The 16,882-nt window shown below is 34.9% G+C and overlaps 2 protein-coding genes across 3 annotated transcripts in view; both read right to left on the reverse strand.

Annotated features, from left to right (window-relative positions):
- Positions 1-4,291, reverse strand: part of LOC142336090 (tyrosine-protein kinase yes-like) — a 65,995-nt gene extending 61,704 nt beyond the window's left edge. The window contains exon 1 of the mRNA XM_075384614.1: positions 3,989-4,291. The gene's annotated coding sequence lies outside the window, so the exon portion shown is untranslated. The remainder of the gene's footprint in view (positions 1-3,988) is intronic.
- Positions 4,292-4,469: 178 nt separating this feature from the next.
- LOC142336091 (proto-oncogene tyrosine-protein kinase LCK-like) overlaps positions 4,470-16,882 on the reverse strand; it is a 111,432-nt gene continuing 99,019 nt past the window's right edge. For both annotated transcript variants that reach the window (XM_075384616.1, XM_075384615.1), the window contains 3 exons: positions 12,581-12,718; positions 12,154-12,254; positions 4,470-4,834 (listed from right to left, as the gene is read on the reverse strand). In XM_075384616.1, the coding sequence (XP_075240731.1) occupies positions 4,736-4,834; positions 12,154-12,254; positions 12,581-12,718 (338 nt within the window). In that variant the 3' untranslated portion in view covers positions 4,470-4,735. The remainder of the gene's footprint in view (positions 4,835-12,153; positions 12,255-12,580; positions 12,719-16,882) is intronic.

Here is a 16,882-nt window from a genome sequence, read left to right on the forward strand (position 1 = left end):
TGATTTCGAACCACGAAAAACATTGCAGTGTAATAACTATGAAAAATGCTGAAGTCTCGCAAAAAAAGGGCCTCGCTTTCATCCCATCAAAATACGAAGAAGAAACCAATGCTTAATTTCTTGATCGCATCAATTAGTTGACAAAATTTCGAATGCACGGACTTGAATAATAATCGGTTAAAAAAATATGCAACATATTGATTCTTTGATTCGCATCAACATTAGCTGAATATTTGATTCGTTTAGTACGCATCAATTGCTGAACAAGGAATTCGTTTAGTACTTTTTTTAGGGACTAAAACTTTAGCAGTTTTTTCTTAGAACAAATAATTTTTTTAAATTACGCACCCAAATTAATCCAAAATACAAGTACTAGATCAATAGGATACCGGAAAAATTTTCAAGATAATAGGAGGTCGACATGCATTAGATTGTTAAACTGAGACATACAGGCGTCGTCCTCAATCAGGGATAATCCTTGGTTTTACAAAAACTAAAAAGAAATAAAAAACTGTTTTCTGTCTAAAATCAATTGAAATCCCGCTCCGCAAAAGTTGAAGAAAAAATTAACGCGGAAAGTGAAGCTTCAATTTTTGAAGATGTTATCAGTGACACTCCAGCAAAAAGTTCCAGAGTGTCAAACAGTTTTATTGTAAAACCATTACAAAAGATTGAAAAGTTAATAACGTTGATACCTTTTTGAAGTCATAACAAACGAAAGTTAACGTTTTGTGACGTCTGAGAATTAACTAGTTCAACAAATTCAACAGAATTACAAAAAAGGGAAAAATCATAAAAATAGGTATTCTTTGGTAGTTTCATTCTTCAACGACAACAGTTAAAAATCCGCCTTTTAATTCATTAGAAAAACAGCTTGTCGTCTATAGATTACTGTCAAATCGAGCCAAACGTACCAGCAATTAAATTATGTAAGAGTTTTTGAAGAGCGTTGAAATTAATTAGTATCTTTAAAATTGCAGATGCCTGTCCAGCAAAAAGTTAGTAAAAGTTAGAACATAAAGGTAAGCAGTAGTCTTCAAGGTCACCCAGAAGTATACTTTTTTAGAATAATTTATTTGAAATTTAAATAATAGTTGGAATCAAAAACAACAATAAAAAATAAAATGGGCAAAAAAAATCTGTAGCTGCATTCCAATATTTCTCTAAAATGAGAACTCATCGAAAAGGAAACATCTTGAGAAGGCCTCCTTGAGTTGAACTGCTTTATATATTATTTCAGCGAAAATTAAAGTTTAGTTTTAAAATTATTTGCCTAAGTTCAAAACTTTGTCGATCCTTTTCACAATGAATCATGGACAAAAATATATGTACTAATTCCCATTTTTAAAGAACCATTAACCGAATTCCAATCAAAGATTCCACTATCACCATTGATGAACGCAGTGGAATATAGTTGTAAACAAAACCCAATAGCTTTAATTTCATTGATTAGTAGAATTAAGTACTAAAGTTTGTCAACACAATTTTTCGCATTCTCAAATAAATTATCAATTACGTACAAAGTGAACGAAATTTAAACAGATTTTTCCTATTTTTACTTTGTTAACCGTTTTTAAAAAAGGTCTTAAATATGAACTACGAAAAACGAATAAGAGACGCTTGTGCAATCAAGAGCTCTTTGCCAGTTCCAACCATTATTAAGCTTACGAGCGCAGTATTTATTAGTTATTTCCAATATAGTGCTGTCCTACTAGGTCAGTACCAAAAAAAATGTTACCACCATTTAGACGTCAAATACAAAACATAGCCGGCAGATTGCCGGAATAGCTGCGAAAGAATAGACCTGCGTGCCATATAATAGAGATAGAAACAGATACAGATCTAAATTGAAAAAAAATCGACGCCGTTTAAAAAATTGGGCTAAAAAACATACAGCGATAAATCAATAAAGGTTGCTAAAATTCATTCCACAGAAGCCTCTCGTTAGGAACCGTTATTACACATATGAGTTCCTTTGACCTTAAACAAACTCAAATTAAACTTAAGTTTTAAAGTGCAAAAGTCATTTTATTGAGTGAGGTAAGTCACGTATGATCATAATCTAATCACGCAAATAACCTAAAAACTTTCGCTAAAGCGAGTGAGAAATGACGTCACGCGCGCAAATGCCGTTAGTGAGAGGAAGAAGTCATTCAGAAAATTTGACTTTTTCAGCTTTGCTGTGTGAACAAAAGTAAAACGAAAAAAGAGCGTCAGACGACGAAACAAAAAAACATAGCAGGACAAGTCCTGACACACAATTCAAAGAATTTTCATTGACTAAACAGAAAACTAGACCAAGAACGGAATATGAATGGATTGGGAAAACCATTTCGAAAAAAATCCGATCCAAAAAATCGAAAAAACTGTAAAAATCAAAGTGAAATTGCCGCATGTGAACAAAAAACCACCAGCGAGAAAGCGAATTTTTGTTCAAACACCGTTCTCTCTCTACTTTAAATTTAGAGCGAAAAAATTTCACGCCGCAAAACCACTCGCTTTTTCGCTCCACTTCCTGTTTCGGCGTGACCAAAATCACTACTCCAATTTGACTTCAAAAATCATGAAAATGTGTGAACAGATCTTAAAAAAAAAAGACAGCGCCCCAATACAATTCAAATTCTTTGAATTGTAAAAAAAACCAAGAGCACCGCAATATAGCTACGCTCAGCTTACAGCTTCGCAGCTATAATCACATTATCTTAAGAACTGCTTTTTTAAAAGAGCTATAAAATCTTGGAACAACTTCATTTTTAATCCAGTAAGCAGTAATTATAATAATAGTTTCAAACTGTGAAAAAAATCAGGGCACAATTCTTCAAGCAATTTCAAACGTTTCATAACCTATCATGAAGCCTATCATAAATTCAATTAATATTGATATAATTGATGTGCATTTCACAAACATACCCGGCAGATTGCCGGAAAATAGCCGCCGTTGTTTCCAATAAGCATGATTGGGATTGAAAGAATAGATATTGAAAAAAAAATTTTGTACAAAAACATTTTTTAAGTCCGATTTATTTTGATGGCATTTCGTAGTTGAACATACTTGTTTCTTAGAGAGAGGCTACAGGGGCTACTATCAATACCAATAAGCATTACAGAGAGGTAACTAATACTTATAGGAGCGACGTTCAAATAGCGGGCATCTAAAAATGGGCTTTATGGGTTTCTCCCGTTTCTATTTCTGACTTCAGTTTTTTATTCTGACTCTGTTCTTTTTGAATTTCTTTGCTGAGCAACTGATGTTCAAATTCACTTTTAGCAGAATGAGAGAAGTGAGAAACTAGCCTAGAGAATTCAAAAAGCTTTCACGCAAAATGATGAAAAAGCGGCAAAATGGTAAAGCTAAAAAAAGTTCGACGAAGTAAAAAAAAATAGGAGCGCTATAATAGCCGGCTGAGATGAGGGCGGCTATTAATTAAATGATTTAATTGTTTATTTTCTGTAACGTATTATTCGCTTTCCAAAGCAGATTCAACGACCTGAAAATTCCCTGGCAAGGGAAACTTGGCAGCGAATTGGTCTAGTATTCACGTGTCACAGACAAGACCATTCTGATGTCTAGGTCATGTCATGTCTTATGTATTATTATCTCTGAAACATCGATTTTTACTAAATGATTTGGTATTCAAGAGATCGCATTTACCGTAAGTATGCGTTAACACAAAATCTCGGTTTCGAAGGCATTAAAATGTTTATTCAGGCAGGAGGCTAATCTGGACGCAGCTGTCATCACCAGCATTTAACAGGTGAACTTTTTGTTATATTCCATGCATTTGGTAGAAACACAAAAAAAATTCCTTACAAATTAACTTTCAAATTCTTTAAGGTCAACTGTTTTCTACGGATATTGCTGGTTGATCTCAATCCAGCTGTACTTTAGAGGTTCTTAAACTGGTTTGCTATTTCTCGTCAATTTCAGAACCGAACACTATTTTTTGTTGAAACAACTACACAAAACTCAAGTTGTGGAAAAACCAACCTGAGCTTTTCGCTGAATCTGGACTTGTTCCTCAGTATCGCCACAGTACCAATTGAATTTCAAATAGCTCACAGTCACAATCCAGGCTTTTGAATTTGCGGGAAATTGGTAACTGCTACTTCACCATCATAACTTTCCCGAAGCTTAAGAATTTGGGTAGCTATGTTAACTTAAAAGACCACAATTCGATTAAATACAAACGTAATGGTTTTCAGCTTAGTTGAATGTTATGCAGTTTTTTCACATTAAACCAGAGCCAGTAAACAGTAAAACTTTGTGCTATGTACTTCTTTTCTACTTTGGTTGAGACAGGTCGTTGTACGTTGAAGATTAATTCATACCTTTACTTGGCTTGCAGAAAGTTTCATTGTATAATTTCAATGAATAACTTATCAGCATTTACTAAACCAACTGCGTTTTTAAACTAGATTGTGTTGTGCAGATAGAAATCTGTCGTACAAAAACTTGTTCACAAAAGTTTCTATTTGTTGCCGATAAACGAAATTACTTAATCAAACCAGAATTTTATGATCTGATAATTTTGAAAGTAAATCTTTATAGTGCAATAGCAGAAATACAAGAGAAAATAGCCAATTTAGTAGTCTAATTTACACAGTACAAAAGACATGTAAAGCTGCATCTATTTAGAAGTTCTATCAAAAATAAATATGCATGGTCGCGTTTTTTCAAACGTCTCCCGATCCATCTGTTGATATGTGAAGCACCACGATAATCCATGGAATGTAATCATTCGTTGTACTGCCCATCTTTATCAAGCAAGGAGTCTTCGAGAGTGTGCTTGAGACCCTCGAAGTTTGGTCGCTTCTCTGGTTCCAGTCTCCAACACTAGAACAGTTTAAGTTTTGTTTGCACAGTTTGCTCTTCAGTACTTGCCATATTCACTACGTTTCCCAATCCAAAACTCCATTCAAAATTGAAAGAGTTAGTAACCTAAGTCAGATGCAGAATGTGGAAGACTCTTGCAAAAAGAAAACCGTGATCGGAAGGAGTGTCCTACGAAAAATCGAGCAGGAGAAAATTTGCACCAAAAAGGCCGCAGGACTAATTCTATTAGGACACACTTCGTTTAACAGCAATTAAACGCCAAAAAGTGAAGCAATACATTTTTAAAAAAGGATATCTCTGAAAAATAACCAATTGCGTAGCTCAGGGCAGCCATGACAAAATAATTTTCTCGCTATGAGCAACAGTTCTTAAAACTAGAATTTCCGTAACATTTACAGAACTCATACTTCAGAGCTTGCGAGAAAAATCTGCCTGTATGAAGTTCAAAAGGGAACTTTTAGCGTGCCACAAATCTTATCTTTGCATTAAAAATTTTACTCGACTGAAGTTGAAACTAATCCATTTTTTTACCCTATTAGGAACAAACCCGGCAGATTGCCGGAAAATAGCCGCCGTTGATTCCAATAAGCATGATTGGGATTGAACGAATAGAATATATTGAAAAAAAAAAGATTTTTGTACAAAAATATTTTTTAAGTCCGATTTATTTTGATGGCATTTCGTAGTTGAACATACTTGTTTCTTAGAGAGAGGCTACAGGGGCTACTATCAACACCAATAAGCATTAGAGGTGGTAACTAAGACTTATAGGAACCACGTTCAAATAGCGGGCATCTAAAATGGGGCTTTATGGGTTTATCCCGTTTCTATTTCTGACTTCAATTTTTTATACCGACTCTGTTCATTTTGAATTGCTTTGCTTAGCAACTGATGTTCAAATTCACTTTTAGCAGAATGAGAGAAGAGAGAAACTAGCCTAGAGAAGTCAAAAAGATTTCACGCAAAATGTCGAAAAAGCGGCAAAATGGTAAAGCGAAAAAAAGTTTGACGAAGTAAAAAAAAAAATATAGCCGGAAGAATTCCGGAAACGACTCGAAGTAGAAATCTGACTATTCTCACTAATCAGATGCATCACCAGCAGATTATCAATCGACAGACAGTGTAACCAATTCACAAAGAAAAGACTGGAGAACTGGAAACCAGACAAAGGACCAAATCAAAAAATAATATTCTCTAAAAATCCAAACAAAATTCTCTACAAAAATATAACATGCAGCTTCCCATCCATAACTCATAGAAATCAATTAGTTATATATTTGACTAGATCAATCGCCCACCTAGTACTTTCAGAGAAACGTTAAACAACAAACTAAAAAAAAACTAAGAAAAACTCTTTAACGAATTAGAGATTTGTATAATTTGTTTAAATGAAAACTGCCCTGCTAAGCCTTCAAGTGCAAATTCATAGTATCGACACCTACAAAAAAGCTCCTTATTGAGAAAAAATTACCAACAAAAACATTGAATTGGAAGAAATAGGCAATAAACTTAGAAAAAAGACAAAAGTGGCCAAACTTTGCTCTGATTTACTCGATTTTCTTTAAAAAAAAACAACTTGAAACTAATATCAATCAAAATGAGAGACATCCAAAAGAGCTTCAACAACTGACTTCCACTAGAAAACTCCCCAAATGCTATCAAAGGTTGAGGAAGAATAGAAACGACATTTAAAACCAAATTGAACAAACAAAAAACGAGAAAAAGTGAGGTGTTTTTTAAATTTTACAAGAAGAAATAAAGCCAAATAAAGTTACTTTGAGCCAATAAAGCAATGAAATGCTCGCGAAAAAATGAGCAAGTCATAACAAGCTAAAGAAGTTGTCTACCATTGAAAAAAAAACGAAAAAAAAGCCAAAAATTAAAAAAAGTGGTTAAAAAATTCCTAATTTTTCTGTCCTTTTTCTTCAAAAAAAAAGTTTTATAACAACAAAATTGTAATCGATTTGTATCCCTGATGATCCTTGAGTAACGAGCTTCTATGCAAATTGCACTTAAAGCAGTAAAACAAAACAAAAGGCCAAAATACATTAAATTTCGTCGAAAAATCAGCAAAACTATCAAAAACCTCCAAATTTGCATAAAACTCAAATTAACTACTTGAAACCTTCAATTCCTATCAAAACGAGCCCAAATTCAATACAATATCATAATCAAAACTCATAAACAAGAAAAATTGCAAAAAAAACTGCTTTTAAAAGCCGCACGTGAACAAAAAAATTTCGCTCGCTCAGAGAAAATTTTTTCACACATCAATTTCTCGCTCTCTCAAAAACAGCGGTATGAACAAAAAACCACTCTCTTTTCGCTCCGCTCTTCACTTTTGTTCAGCAACCAAATCACTCCAAATTTTTTCACGCGTTTCATTTCCCGCTTCAAAAATCACTCTAATAAAATTGATTAAAAAAAAAGGACTTCTCCAATACTCCTCTTCGAGTCGTAAAAATACGAGCGCAATAATAGCCGGCTGAGAAGATGAGGGCGGCTATTAATAAAAAACAAAGAACTCAAGGCAACGTATGAAACACAAATTGAGTTGATGAGCACTGAAATGACCAAAGGCTAGTGCATATTCCAATGTGCTTAGTTCTGGAAAACTGCGCTCATACACTCTCTTAAAAACTAAAACAGGCAAGGCCAGAGCAACCTGTCCATATCCGCTGTCTTCAATTTTGCTATTTTATTGAAAGGACTCTGGATTACTCCACGTTGAAAAGAGGAAAAAACTACAATTCTAATAATCAAATAAATCGCCAAACTTTGCAATATTGAACCTGTAAAATTACTCCTGAATAATCTTACGATGAAATGAACTTTTGAAGGTGCTCGCTCTGCATCAAAAATGAACTTCATGCCACTACTCAGTCACAGTAAACTTAAGTTTTTCTCACAAAATATACGTCAGTAAGATAGCTAACATTTAAAGTTACAAGAGTGTTCCTTCTCTTTTAATTAAAAATGGCGATAACAACAACCATGGTAATTACTGACCCATGTCGTTTACAACTTATTGCAAATCACAGATAATTGAAGGCGTGGTTTAAGTGAGATTACTAGACTATTTTAAAGACTTGAGTGTCTCAAGTTGCTCAAAAATAAACAATTATGTTTTCGAGTTATATTGAATACCATTAATGCGGCTGTTTTAAAGAGTGCAAAAAAGTCCCGCTGCTGATTTTACTTGACCTAAAACAGCATTTGACACTTAAGAACATGATACTCTGAAAAATAAACAGTTTCCTAAAGGGTCGTAATGAATTTGTTGAAGTAAATGGTTGAAGTCCCCGCTAAAAGAATAACATTCAACTTATAAAATTTTGCTTGACGCTTTATGTGATTATTTTTTGAAGTACATTTTGTTAAATTACTTTATTGACTATATAGGGCAACATCACACACGCCTTAGAGGCTTTCCGCTTGTTCCTTCATGAGCACATCGTTGATGCCGTCCTACCTTACTCTCAATATGTGCATTTCACTCAAGATTAATTCAACTATTATTATTACATATCTAACAAAATTAGAAAACGTTGTGCACCATTAATTGATGTGCCTTCACACAAAATGCGAAATTACTGCAAAAAGTGAATTAACTTTACTTTTCACATAAGTCGGGCAGTTTTGATTACCGCATTTCTTATTGTTTCGACAAACCAGGAAAATATTGGTGAAGAGTTTGTGAGAATTTCCTTAGGAGTATCTGTTGAGCTTGACCTTGTAAAGTTCTAGTGAAACATATCAGCTTGAAAAACCGATCACTCTTTAGCATTCGCAAATTAAAGCATAGCTGCAGATTGACTAAAACTATCATTTTGAGCCACTCCAAAATAGATTGATTAAACTATTTTTTTCTTCTCGCCACTCCAAATAGCTAATATAATATAGCTATATAACTATCCAAAAACTGTTATCGCAACGGTGTGAGAGGCAGTTTTTGCGGGGCCCGTACGGCATGAACTATGCGCATGGCTCGAGATGGGGGGGGGGTGAAGTGAGAGGGCGGCTGATGTGGGGGGGGGGGGGGGGGATAACTTCAAAGAACCGCCTTTCACACCATAGGTATAAGTCTCCCAAACAGTTTCTGTGAATCGCATACTTGGAGACTAGCGAGCTGAAAGGCTCTAAGAGCTGGGAGTTACCTGTTTATCCCGTTTCTGAGGACGAAAAGCCAAATGGGTCAGACGAAAAATCGGTGAAGCAAAAAATTGCTTAAGACCGACAGGACTAATATAATTGCTACAAACTAGAGAGAGAGAGAGAGAGAGAGAGAGAGAGCAATTAAAAAGATACAATTATACCTGAATGGAGCAACGATATCACACATGTCTGGATGCCCTTAAATAATCTGGACGTTTTTCAGGTTTACTTAAGCCGTATCCTCTAGAAAAATTTTGATTAAAAAATTAAATGACAGAGCACACAAATACAAACCCAGCAGATTGCCGAAAAATAGCCGCCATTGATTCCCATAAACCCGCTTGGGATTGAAAGTACGGGATAACATGAAAAAAACTGATTGATTATGAATATATGCTTAAAAAGGGAACTTTTTTGCTTTCATTTCGTTGTTAGACACACTCCTGATTCTTACTTAGAGGAATAGAGGATAAAGTGGTTAGTTACTATTGAAACCCAAAAAGCATTAGAGATGCTAACTAAGACTTATAGGAACAAGGTTCAAGTAGCGAGCATCGAAAATTGGGCTTTATCACATTTGTATTTTTGATTTCCTTCCTCGATACTGATTCTGTTCACTTAAAATTGCTTTCCTGAGCAACTGCTGTTTAAAAGCACTTTGCGAAAAATGAGCGAACAATAAAACTAGCCTAGAGAAGTCAACAAGATTGCATACAAAATGTCGAAAAGGCGAAAAAAGAGATAAAGCGAAACAAATCTTAATTCAACAAAGTAAAAAACCATTGCAAGACTAGTTCTGAATTACAATCAGAAGAACTGATTGAATAACTAAAAAAAGAACAGAAAAAATACTGAAAAATATGATTTTCGTAGGAAAACAATTTTAAAGTGCAAACTGTTTTGATGTCATTTTGTAGTTGAAAATACTCCTGATTCATAGTGAGACGATACAAGAGCTAGCTAGTATCAATACCAATAAGCATTAGAGATACAAGAGTGAAACAATACAAGAGCTAGAATCAATACCAATAAGCATTAGAGATGGTAACTAAGACTTATAAGAACAAAGTTCGAGTAAGGGGCATCTAAAACTAGGCCTTATGAGTTTATCCCGTTCCCATTTCAAGTTTCGTTTTGATACTGAGTCTGTTCATTTTGAATTGCTTTGCTGCGCAACTGCTTTTAAAACGCACTTTGAGCAGAATGAGCGAAGAGTGAAACTAGCCTAGAGAAGCCAAATATTTCACGCGAAATGTTGAACAAGCTGTGAACTAAGGTAAAGCGAAAAACTTTAGTACGACAAAATAAAAAAATGTGAGCTTAAAATAGCCGGCTGAAAAGCTGAGGCAGCTATTAAAAACGGCTTTGAAAAAGTCGCACGTGACAAAACAATTTCTAGCTGAGCAAAAATTGTTTAAAGACTCGCTCTCTCAAAAGATTATATGAAAAAAATGCAATCTAAGAAATCTGTTTTTGACTTCTGTTCCAGCAGATTGAGCTTAACACTTTTTTCACGTGGAGCATTTGACATTATATCCTGTTAACAGATAAGTCAGCAATTTTTTTAAAAAAAATACGTCACCATTACTCCTCTTCGAGTCGTAAAAAAGGAGAGTGCCTAAACAGTAGCCGTTGAGAGGCTGACGGCGGCTATTAAAACTTTGTGGAGGAGCTGGGTCAGAAAACTATGCGCAAACGCACATTACCGAGCCTCAATTTTACATACGGAAGCTAATTTTGATGCATTTACTAGTGGAAATTTTACAGCGAAGTTCACTATAGAGCGCGCAACTAGATTCATCTGACTAAAATCTTGAAAACCCAATTTTAAACCCTCTGTTACATCGAAAAAAAATCCGTCAAACAACTATGTCAGATAAAAGAGCGTCATAACTCTCAACTCAACGCGACTATCAGCTTTATTTCAAGAGACTAATATATAGTTCGTCCAATAGGTTTCCCTTAAATATTAAATAAACTTGTTTTGTGCTATATGTGTTTAACGTTTAAGCAAATCAATCGCCAACATTCGCTTAAATGAAAACATACCCGGCAGATGGCCGGAAAATAGCCGCCGTTGAGTCCAATAAGCATGATTGGGATTGAAAGAATAGAAGATATTGAAAAAAAAATTCTGTACAAAAACATTTTTTAAGGCCGATTTATTTTGATGGCATTTTGTAGTTGAACATACTTCTGTCCTTCGAGAGAGGCTACAGTGGCTACTATCAATACCAATAAGCATTAGAGATGGTAACTAAGACTTATAGGAACGACATTCAAATAGCGGGCATCTAAAATTGGGCTTTATGGGTTTATCCCGTTTCTATTTCTGACTTCAATTTTTTACGCTGACTCAGTTCATTTTGAATTACTTTGCTGAGCAACTGATGTTCAAAATCACTTTTAGCAGAATGAGAGAAGAGAGAAACTAGCCTAGAGAAGTCAAAAAAGATTTCAAGCAAAATGTTGAAAAAGCGGCAAAATGAGGTAAAGCGAAAAATTTTTTTGTTCGACGAAGTAAAAAACATAGCAGGACAAGTTCTGACGTACAACTCAAAGAACTTTCATTGACTAAACAGAAAAATAGACATAGAACGGACTATGAATGGATTGGAAAAAACATTTAGGAAAAAAACCAATCCAAAAAACTGAAAAAAACAGTAAAACTTAAAGTGAAATTGCCGCATGTGAACAAAAACCACTATCGATAAAGCAAATTTTTGTTCAAACACCGTATTCTCACTCTACTTTAAAATTATAGCGAAAAAATTTCACGCCGCAAAACCACTCGCTTTTTCGCTCCACTTCCTGTTTCGGCGTGACCAAAATCACTACCCCAATTTGACTTCAAAAATCATGAAAATGTGTGAACAGATCTTAAAAAAAAGACAGCGCTCCAATACAATTCAAATTCTTTGACTTGTAAAAAAATAGCATTGCTATAATAGCCGGTGAGAAGATGAGGGCGGCTATTAATAAAAAGAACTCGGATACACTGGATTAAAGATGCCATTAAAGATTCGGACAATTAATTCGACAGTTGCCATTAATAATATACTTACTTAACGTTTCTATTATATCTGTGTAAATAACATACTGAGTATGAATATAGTGGCACTACGCTGTAGCGATACATCATACAAATACTTATGATATCTCACTAATGTGATGACGTCATAGAGTGAAACAGGGCACTCGTCTGGCATTGGGTGCACGTGGCCTTGTGTCACAAACCTCTGCACGTCTTTGTGATTGTGCATGTCTGTCAAAAAACAAGATAAAACTAGTTGCCATTTTTAGTAGCTGCCCATATTAAACAGAACTAAGCCAAGATTTATACACACATTTAAAACGTGAAAATTCAATGGACAATTTATTTTGGCGCATTTCATAAGGCTATATAAATACTCATTAGAGCAGAAAAAGTAGTTTGTAAACACAGCATAATACAAACGAAGATTTTGATGATGAAAGAGGAAAGGAAAGTTCCTTTACTGTTAAAATCGAACATTAAAATGATTGATTTTTGACAACTAAACTATTGTGCAAGCCGAACAGAATTTTAAACAAACTTCAGTGCTAACGTACCTGGATATGGATTAACACCCATTGAGACGATCTCGATCATGAGGATGCCAAACGACCAGACATCACTCTTTGTGGAGAACTTAGTCGAATCCCGGATCGCCTCGGGAGCAGTCCACCGGATTGGGAACTTTGAATGAACTGAAATGGGAAGCAAATATAGAATGAACGAGAATAGGGAAACAAGCAATAATTTTATCTTCTTTCTTGAATAGTTCTGTTGTTTCTAGAAAAACCTCAAACTAACAAAAATTAGAAATCATCATTGATACCTAAAAGTCAAGTCAACGACAAAAAAATCTGAAAGGTGAAAAATTCAAATTTATTGACTATTGAAAATTTTTGGTAATTAAGTCGGTACAAACAACGGGTATTCTATTTCAGACACGAATTATAATTCAGCGATACATATTTAAATTTTCAACTTCAGATATTTTCTGGAACATATAGCGTAACACAAAAGAAAGAACATAAATCTACTAACGTCATATGAATTGCTCTCGAACGACAGGCGAGGTAATTCAATTTATAGGGATTGTAGCTTTTATGGTTGCAAAAATCGAACAGAAAGGTTCGAATCCGCAACCTACCGGATGGCATTCTATACCTGCTTTGCTATCGCAATTACAATCATAAGTATGATAGCAACAGAGATGATTGTAATGATAGTAATGATAGTAATTTAGATTCGAAATGATAGTAATTTAGATAACTCAAAAATCACATCAGCGTGAAAAGTTACTTGAGCGAAGAAACCCAGGAGAATCGGCAATATGCGTTCGCATATTGTCAAGACCAGATTATCCCCATTTTGGGCTTAATTGTCTACCAAATGAATAAGAGAGGAAAATTTCAAAAAATTTACCTATAGCTCGAAATAATCGGTGTAAGAGTTTAGAAAAACTGAATTAAATAATGCCGCATAAGAAAACAAAACCAACAAAATTAAAAAAAAAACGAAAATAATTATTACAGCCAAAACTCAATATATTTTTATTTAAAAAATTATTAACAAGTCAAAATAGCATCAGAAAAAAAACTCCATTGTCCTCAGTAAGAAAGATTAGCCCCTTCTTGATGAGAATACGTAACAGGTCGGCGAAAAAAAAACAGGTGTAATTTTCAAAAAAAGTAATTTTTGAAACCATATAAATTGAAACCTCATAACCAAAACCTTTCATCTAAAAAATACTAGATGCATTCAAAGACAGCTCAAAAGGAAGACTAATTAGTTCGACTAACTCATAAGACCACAGAGTAACAACAAATGCATACAAAACTCAAAAACTGATACAACATGCGAAAAAAAGTGTTGAAGCCATTAAACCATTAACTGGAAAAATTCCATGAAGTAAAGTTAATGGATATTCCATCTAAATTCCATTCAACAAAAAAAGTGTTGAAGCCATTAAACCATTAAGTGGAAAAATTTTCACTTAGACCACATTTGAGCACCAATTGGACCAGTTAATAAAGATACTGTGAAGGACAGCAAAAAAAAAGAATCACAAATACTGATCAGTAACAAAAACACAGTGTCAAAGTAAAAAAAAAAACAAAAATTAAAACATAAAACCAACAGAGAGAGATTAATGCTTGTTTCACGTCAGGGACAAGTCGAGGATGGGACAAGTCACTACTTGGAAGACAAAAATCAAGCTGACCAAAAATAGGGCAAAATTAAAATAGATAAATTGAAATAAGTGACACAAATCATTTGCTATCAGCAGGAAGCATTAAATAAGCTCATTTACGTCTCCACATAAAGCAAGAAAAACCTTTAATCATTCAGAATAAACAATAACACTACAAAAAGAACAGCAGTAAAACCCAAAGCTATTCACTGAAAATATTGTGTTCAAAATGTTCTCATATGTGCCCCCTATGCAACGCCAATGTGGCCAACCATTAAAAATCGGAACAAATGACAGGCCGGGGTTCTATTGGTGGCCTAACTTCCGCAAGTGAAGGGGTATAATGGCAGTAAGGAGCTTAGAATGACGGTATTTGAGCATAAAGAATTAAAATGAAAAAAGAAGAGCATTTTGGCGCATTTTTAATTTGATTTCTAGTAGTCAACAGCCTCAACTGTATCTGAATGAGAGCAATTCAGATCAAGCGAAAATCAAGACATGAAGCGTGATAGAAGTCAGTCAAAAAATCATAGCATAATTGTACCACTCACGATGAATATATCGATTGACTCAAATTGACACAACTTAAAAAACCAGTTGAGCTTATAGTTCTTCCACCTTTAATATGGGGTCAGAAAGAAAAAATGAAAAATACTAAAAGTCTATATTACTTTGTCTTGGCAGCATTTTAGATGCACTTGAAGCGTTCCAAGCATTATAACCAGACCTCCATATATTAAGCCAGAGTTTTACGTTTGTCCAGTTTTTAATTAAATCAAGCAGACGAACAAATGAAACAAAAAACAAATTCATTAAAATTTCGCTACAAAAATGGAATGCAAAAAAATGAAATCTAGTGAAATACTTTTTCTACTTTTCGCAAACAAGAGTAAGATTTAGAACATATGGCAAAACAAAATATCAAGAAAAAATTTGCCATTCTTCAATCTGAAAATTCTTGGCCTAAAATAGAATATATTCACTGTGTTTAATTTTGTCACATCTTAAATTCTGCTTTGCTTAGTTTCGGAAGATTTCGAAGTCGGCTATGAAAACAGCTAATAAGATCTGTAGCCACGTAATAAGTATGGGTAAGCTACAGATTCTTGAGCGGAGTTCAGTAATATAATCGATTAATAACGGTGCAGCTAGTTAAATTTCTGTTAAGAATGTTTTTGTTTGAAAACAACATGTGCTCATGAAAATAAAACAGCCGTTTAAATTGTTGCCTCCATAAAAAAAAACTTTGAACATAGAGTCAACGAGATCAAACAATGATGCTTAAGATGGCTCGAATGTCAAACGCATGATACTAAAGAGAAAGAACAAACAGTAAAATGAGAAACGTATCAAGAACTTTATACCGAAAACAAATATTACCGATTAACATTGGGCGAATTGCTCTCAAACGACCGGCGAGCGGTTGGCTTCGGTAGCAGCCAGCTGGGGCTTAGGGAATCTTGCACCACGGGAGGACGGTGTTCAAATCGATTATATGACAATTCACCCAATTCCCTTTTACCCAAGGCCATTATACCCAACCTGCCATTTTACCCAATACAAACTTACCCAATGCTCTTTGATATTTTCGTTCAATTATCCGATTACAATTTAGAAGTCGCTATTACAAGGATGTGTTAAAATGTTTATGTGGACAATTTAATCCCATGTTCGGCTGTGTTAGTTTCATATCAAGTCCCACGGGCATTTGATTATATAGTCGGCTAATCCAGTGTTCGGTTGTGATTAGTGAAAAAAGGGGGTCTGTCGCACACTTTTAGACACACTCGCCCAAATCCATTTTGCACAAAACCCCGCCCCCATCGGATCAGGGTTTTGGGCGAAATGGGTTTGGTCGTAAGTGTCTAAGAGTGTGTGACAGACTCCCCTTTTATCACTACTGTTGTGATAGTTTCATATAAGTCTTACAGATCAATTAATTACATAGTCCGGTTGTGAGTAGTGATAAAAGGGGGGTCCGTCGCACACTTTTAGACACATTCGACCAAACCCATTTCGCCCAAAACCCCGCACCCATCGGATCAGGGTTTTGGGCGAAATGGGTATGGCCGAATGTGTCTATAATTGTGTGACAGACTCCCTTTTACAACTACTGTTGTGATAGTTTAATTACACAGACCATTTAATTACATAGTCGGCTAAATAGTCGTTCTGATAATTTTAACAATAGGGTAAATTGGTTAAGTTGGCAATTGGGAAAAATGGCATTGGGTAAAATGAAATTGGGTAAATTGACATTGGGTAAAAATGTTAATATCGGCAGGTGGAGTAGGGTGGACTCCAGGGCGGGGGGGTCGGTGTTGCGTGGGGGGGGGGGAGGGGTGAGTGGTGGCGGGGGAATTGACTTAGGGGGCCAAATATTCAAGATTAAGAACCGCTATTCACAACAAAATTGTCTCCTCAAAACAGTTTTGCCTAATCGCATACTTCGAGGCTAGTAAGGCGTAAGAAATGTGCTCAGCACCATAATCGCCTCCGGGCTTTATCCCGTTTTTGAAAACGAAAAGCTGAAAATGGTCAGACAAAAACAAGTCAAGCGAAAAATCGACAAAAAAGACAACAGGACTAATATATTTGCTACAAACTCCGTTTGAGAGCAATTAAAATAGACCTTGCCAAAACTATTTAAAAGTTTTCAACAAAAACCTGA

This window comes from Convolutriloba macropyga, chromosome 3, assembly GCF_964194025.1.
Source record: "Convolutriloba macropyga chromosome 3, txConMacr16.3, whole genome shotgun sequence".
NCBI lineage: Eukaryota > Metazoa > Xenacoelomorpha > Acoela > Convolutidae > Convolutriloba > Convolutriloba macropyga.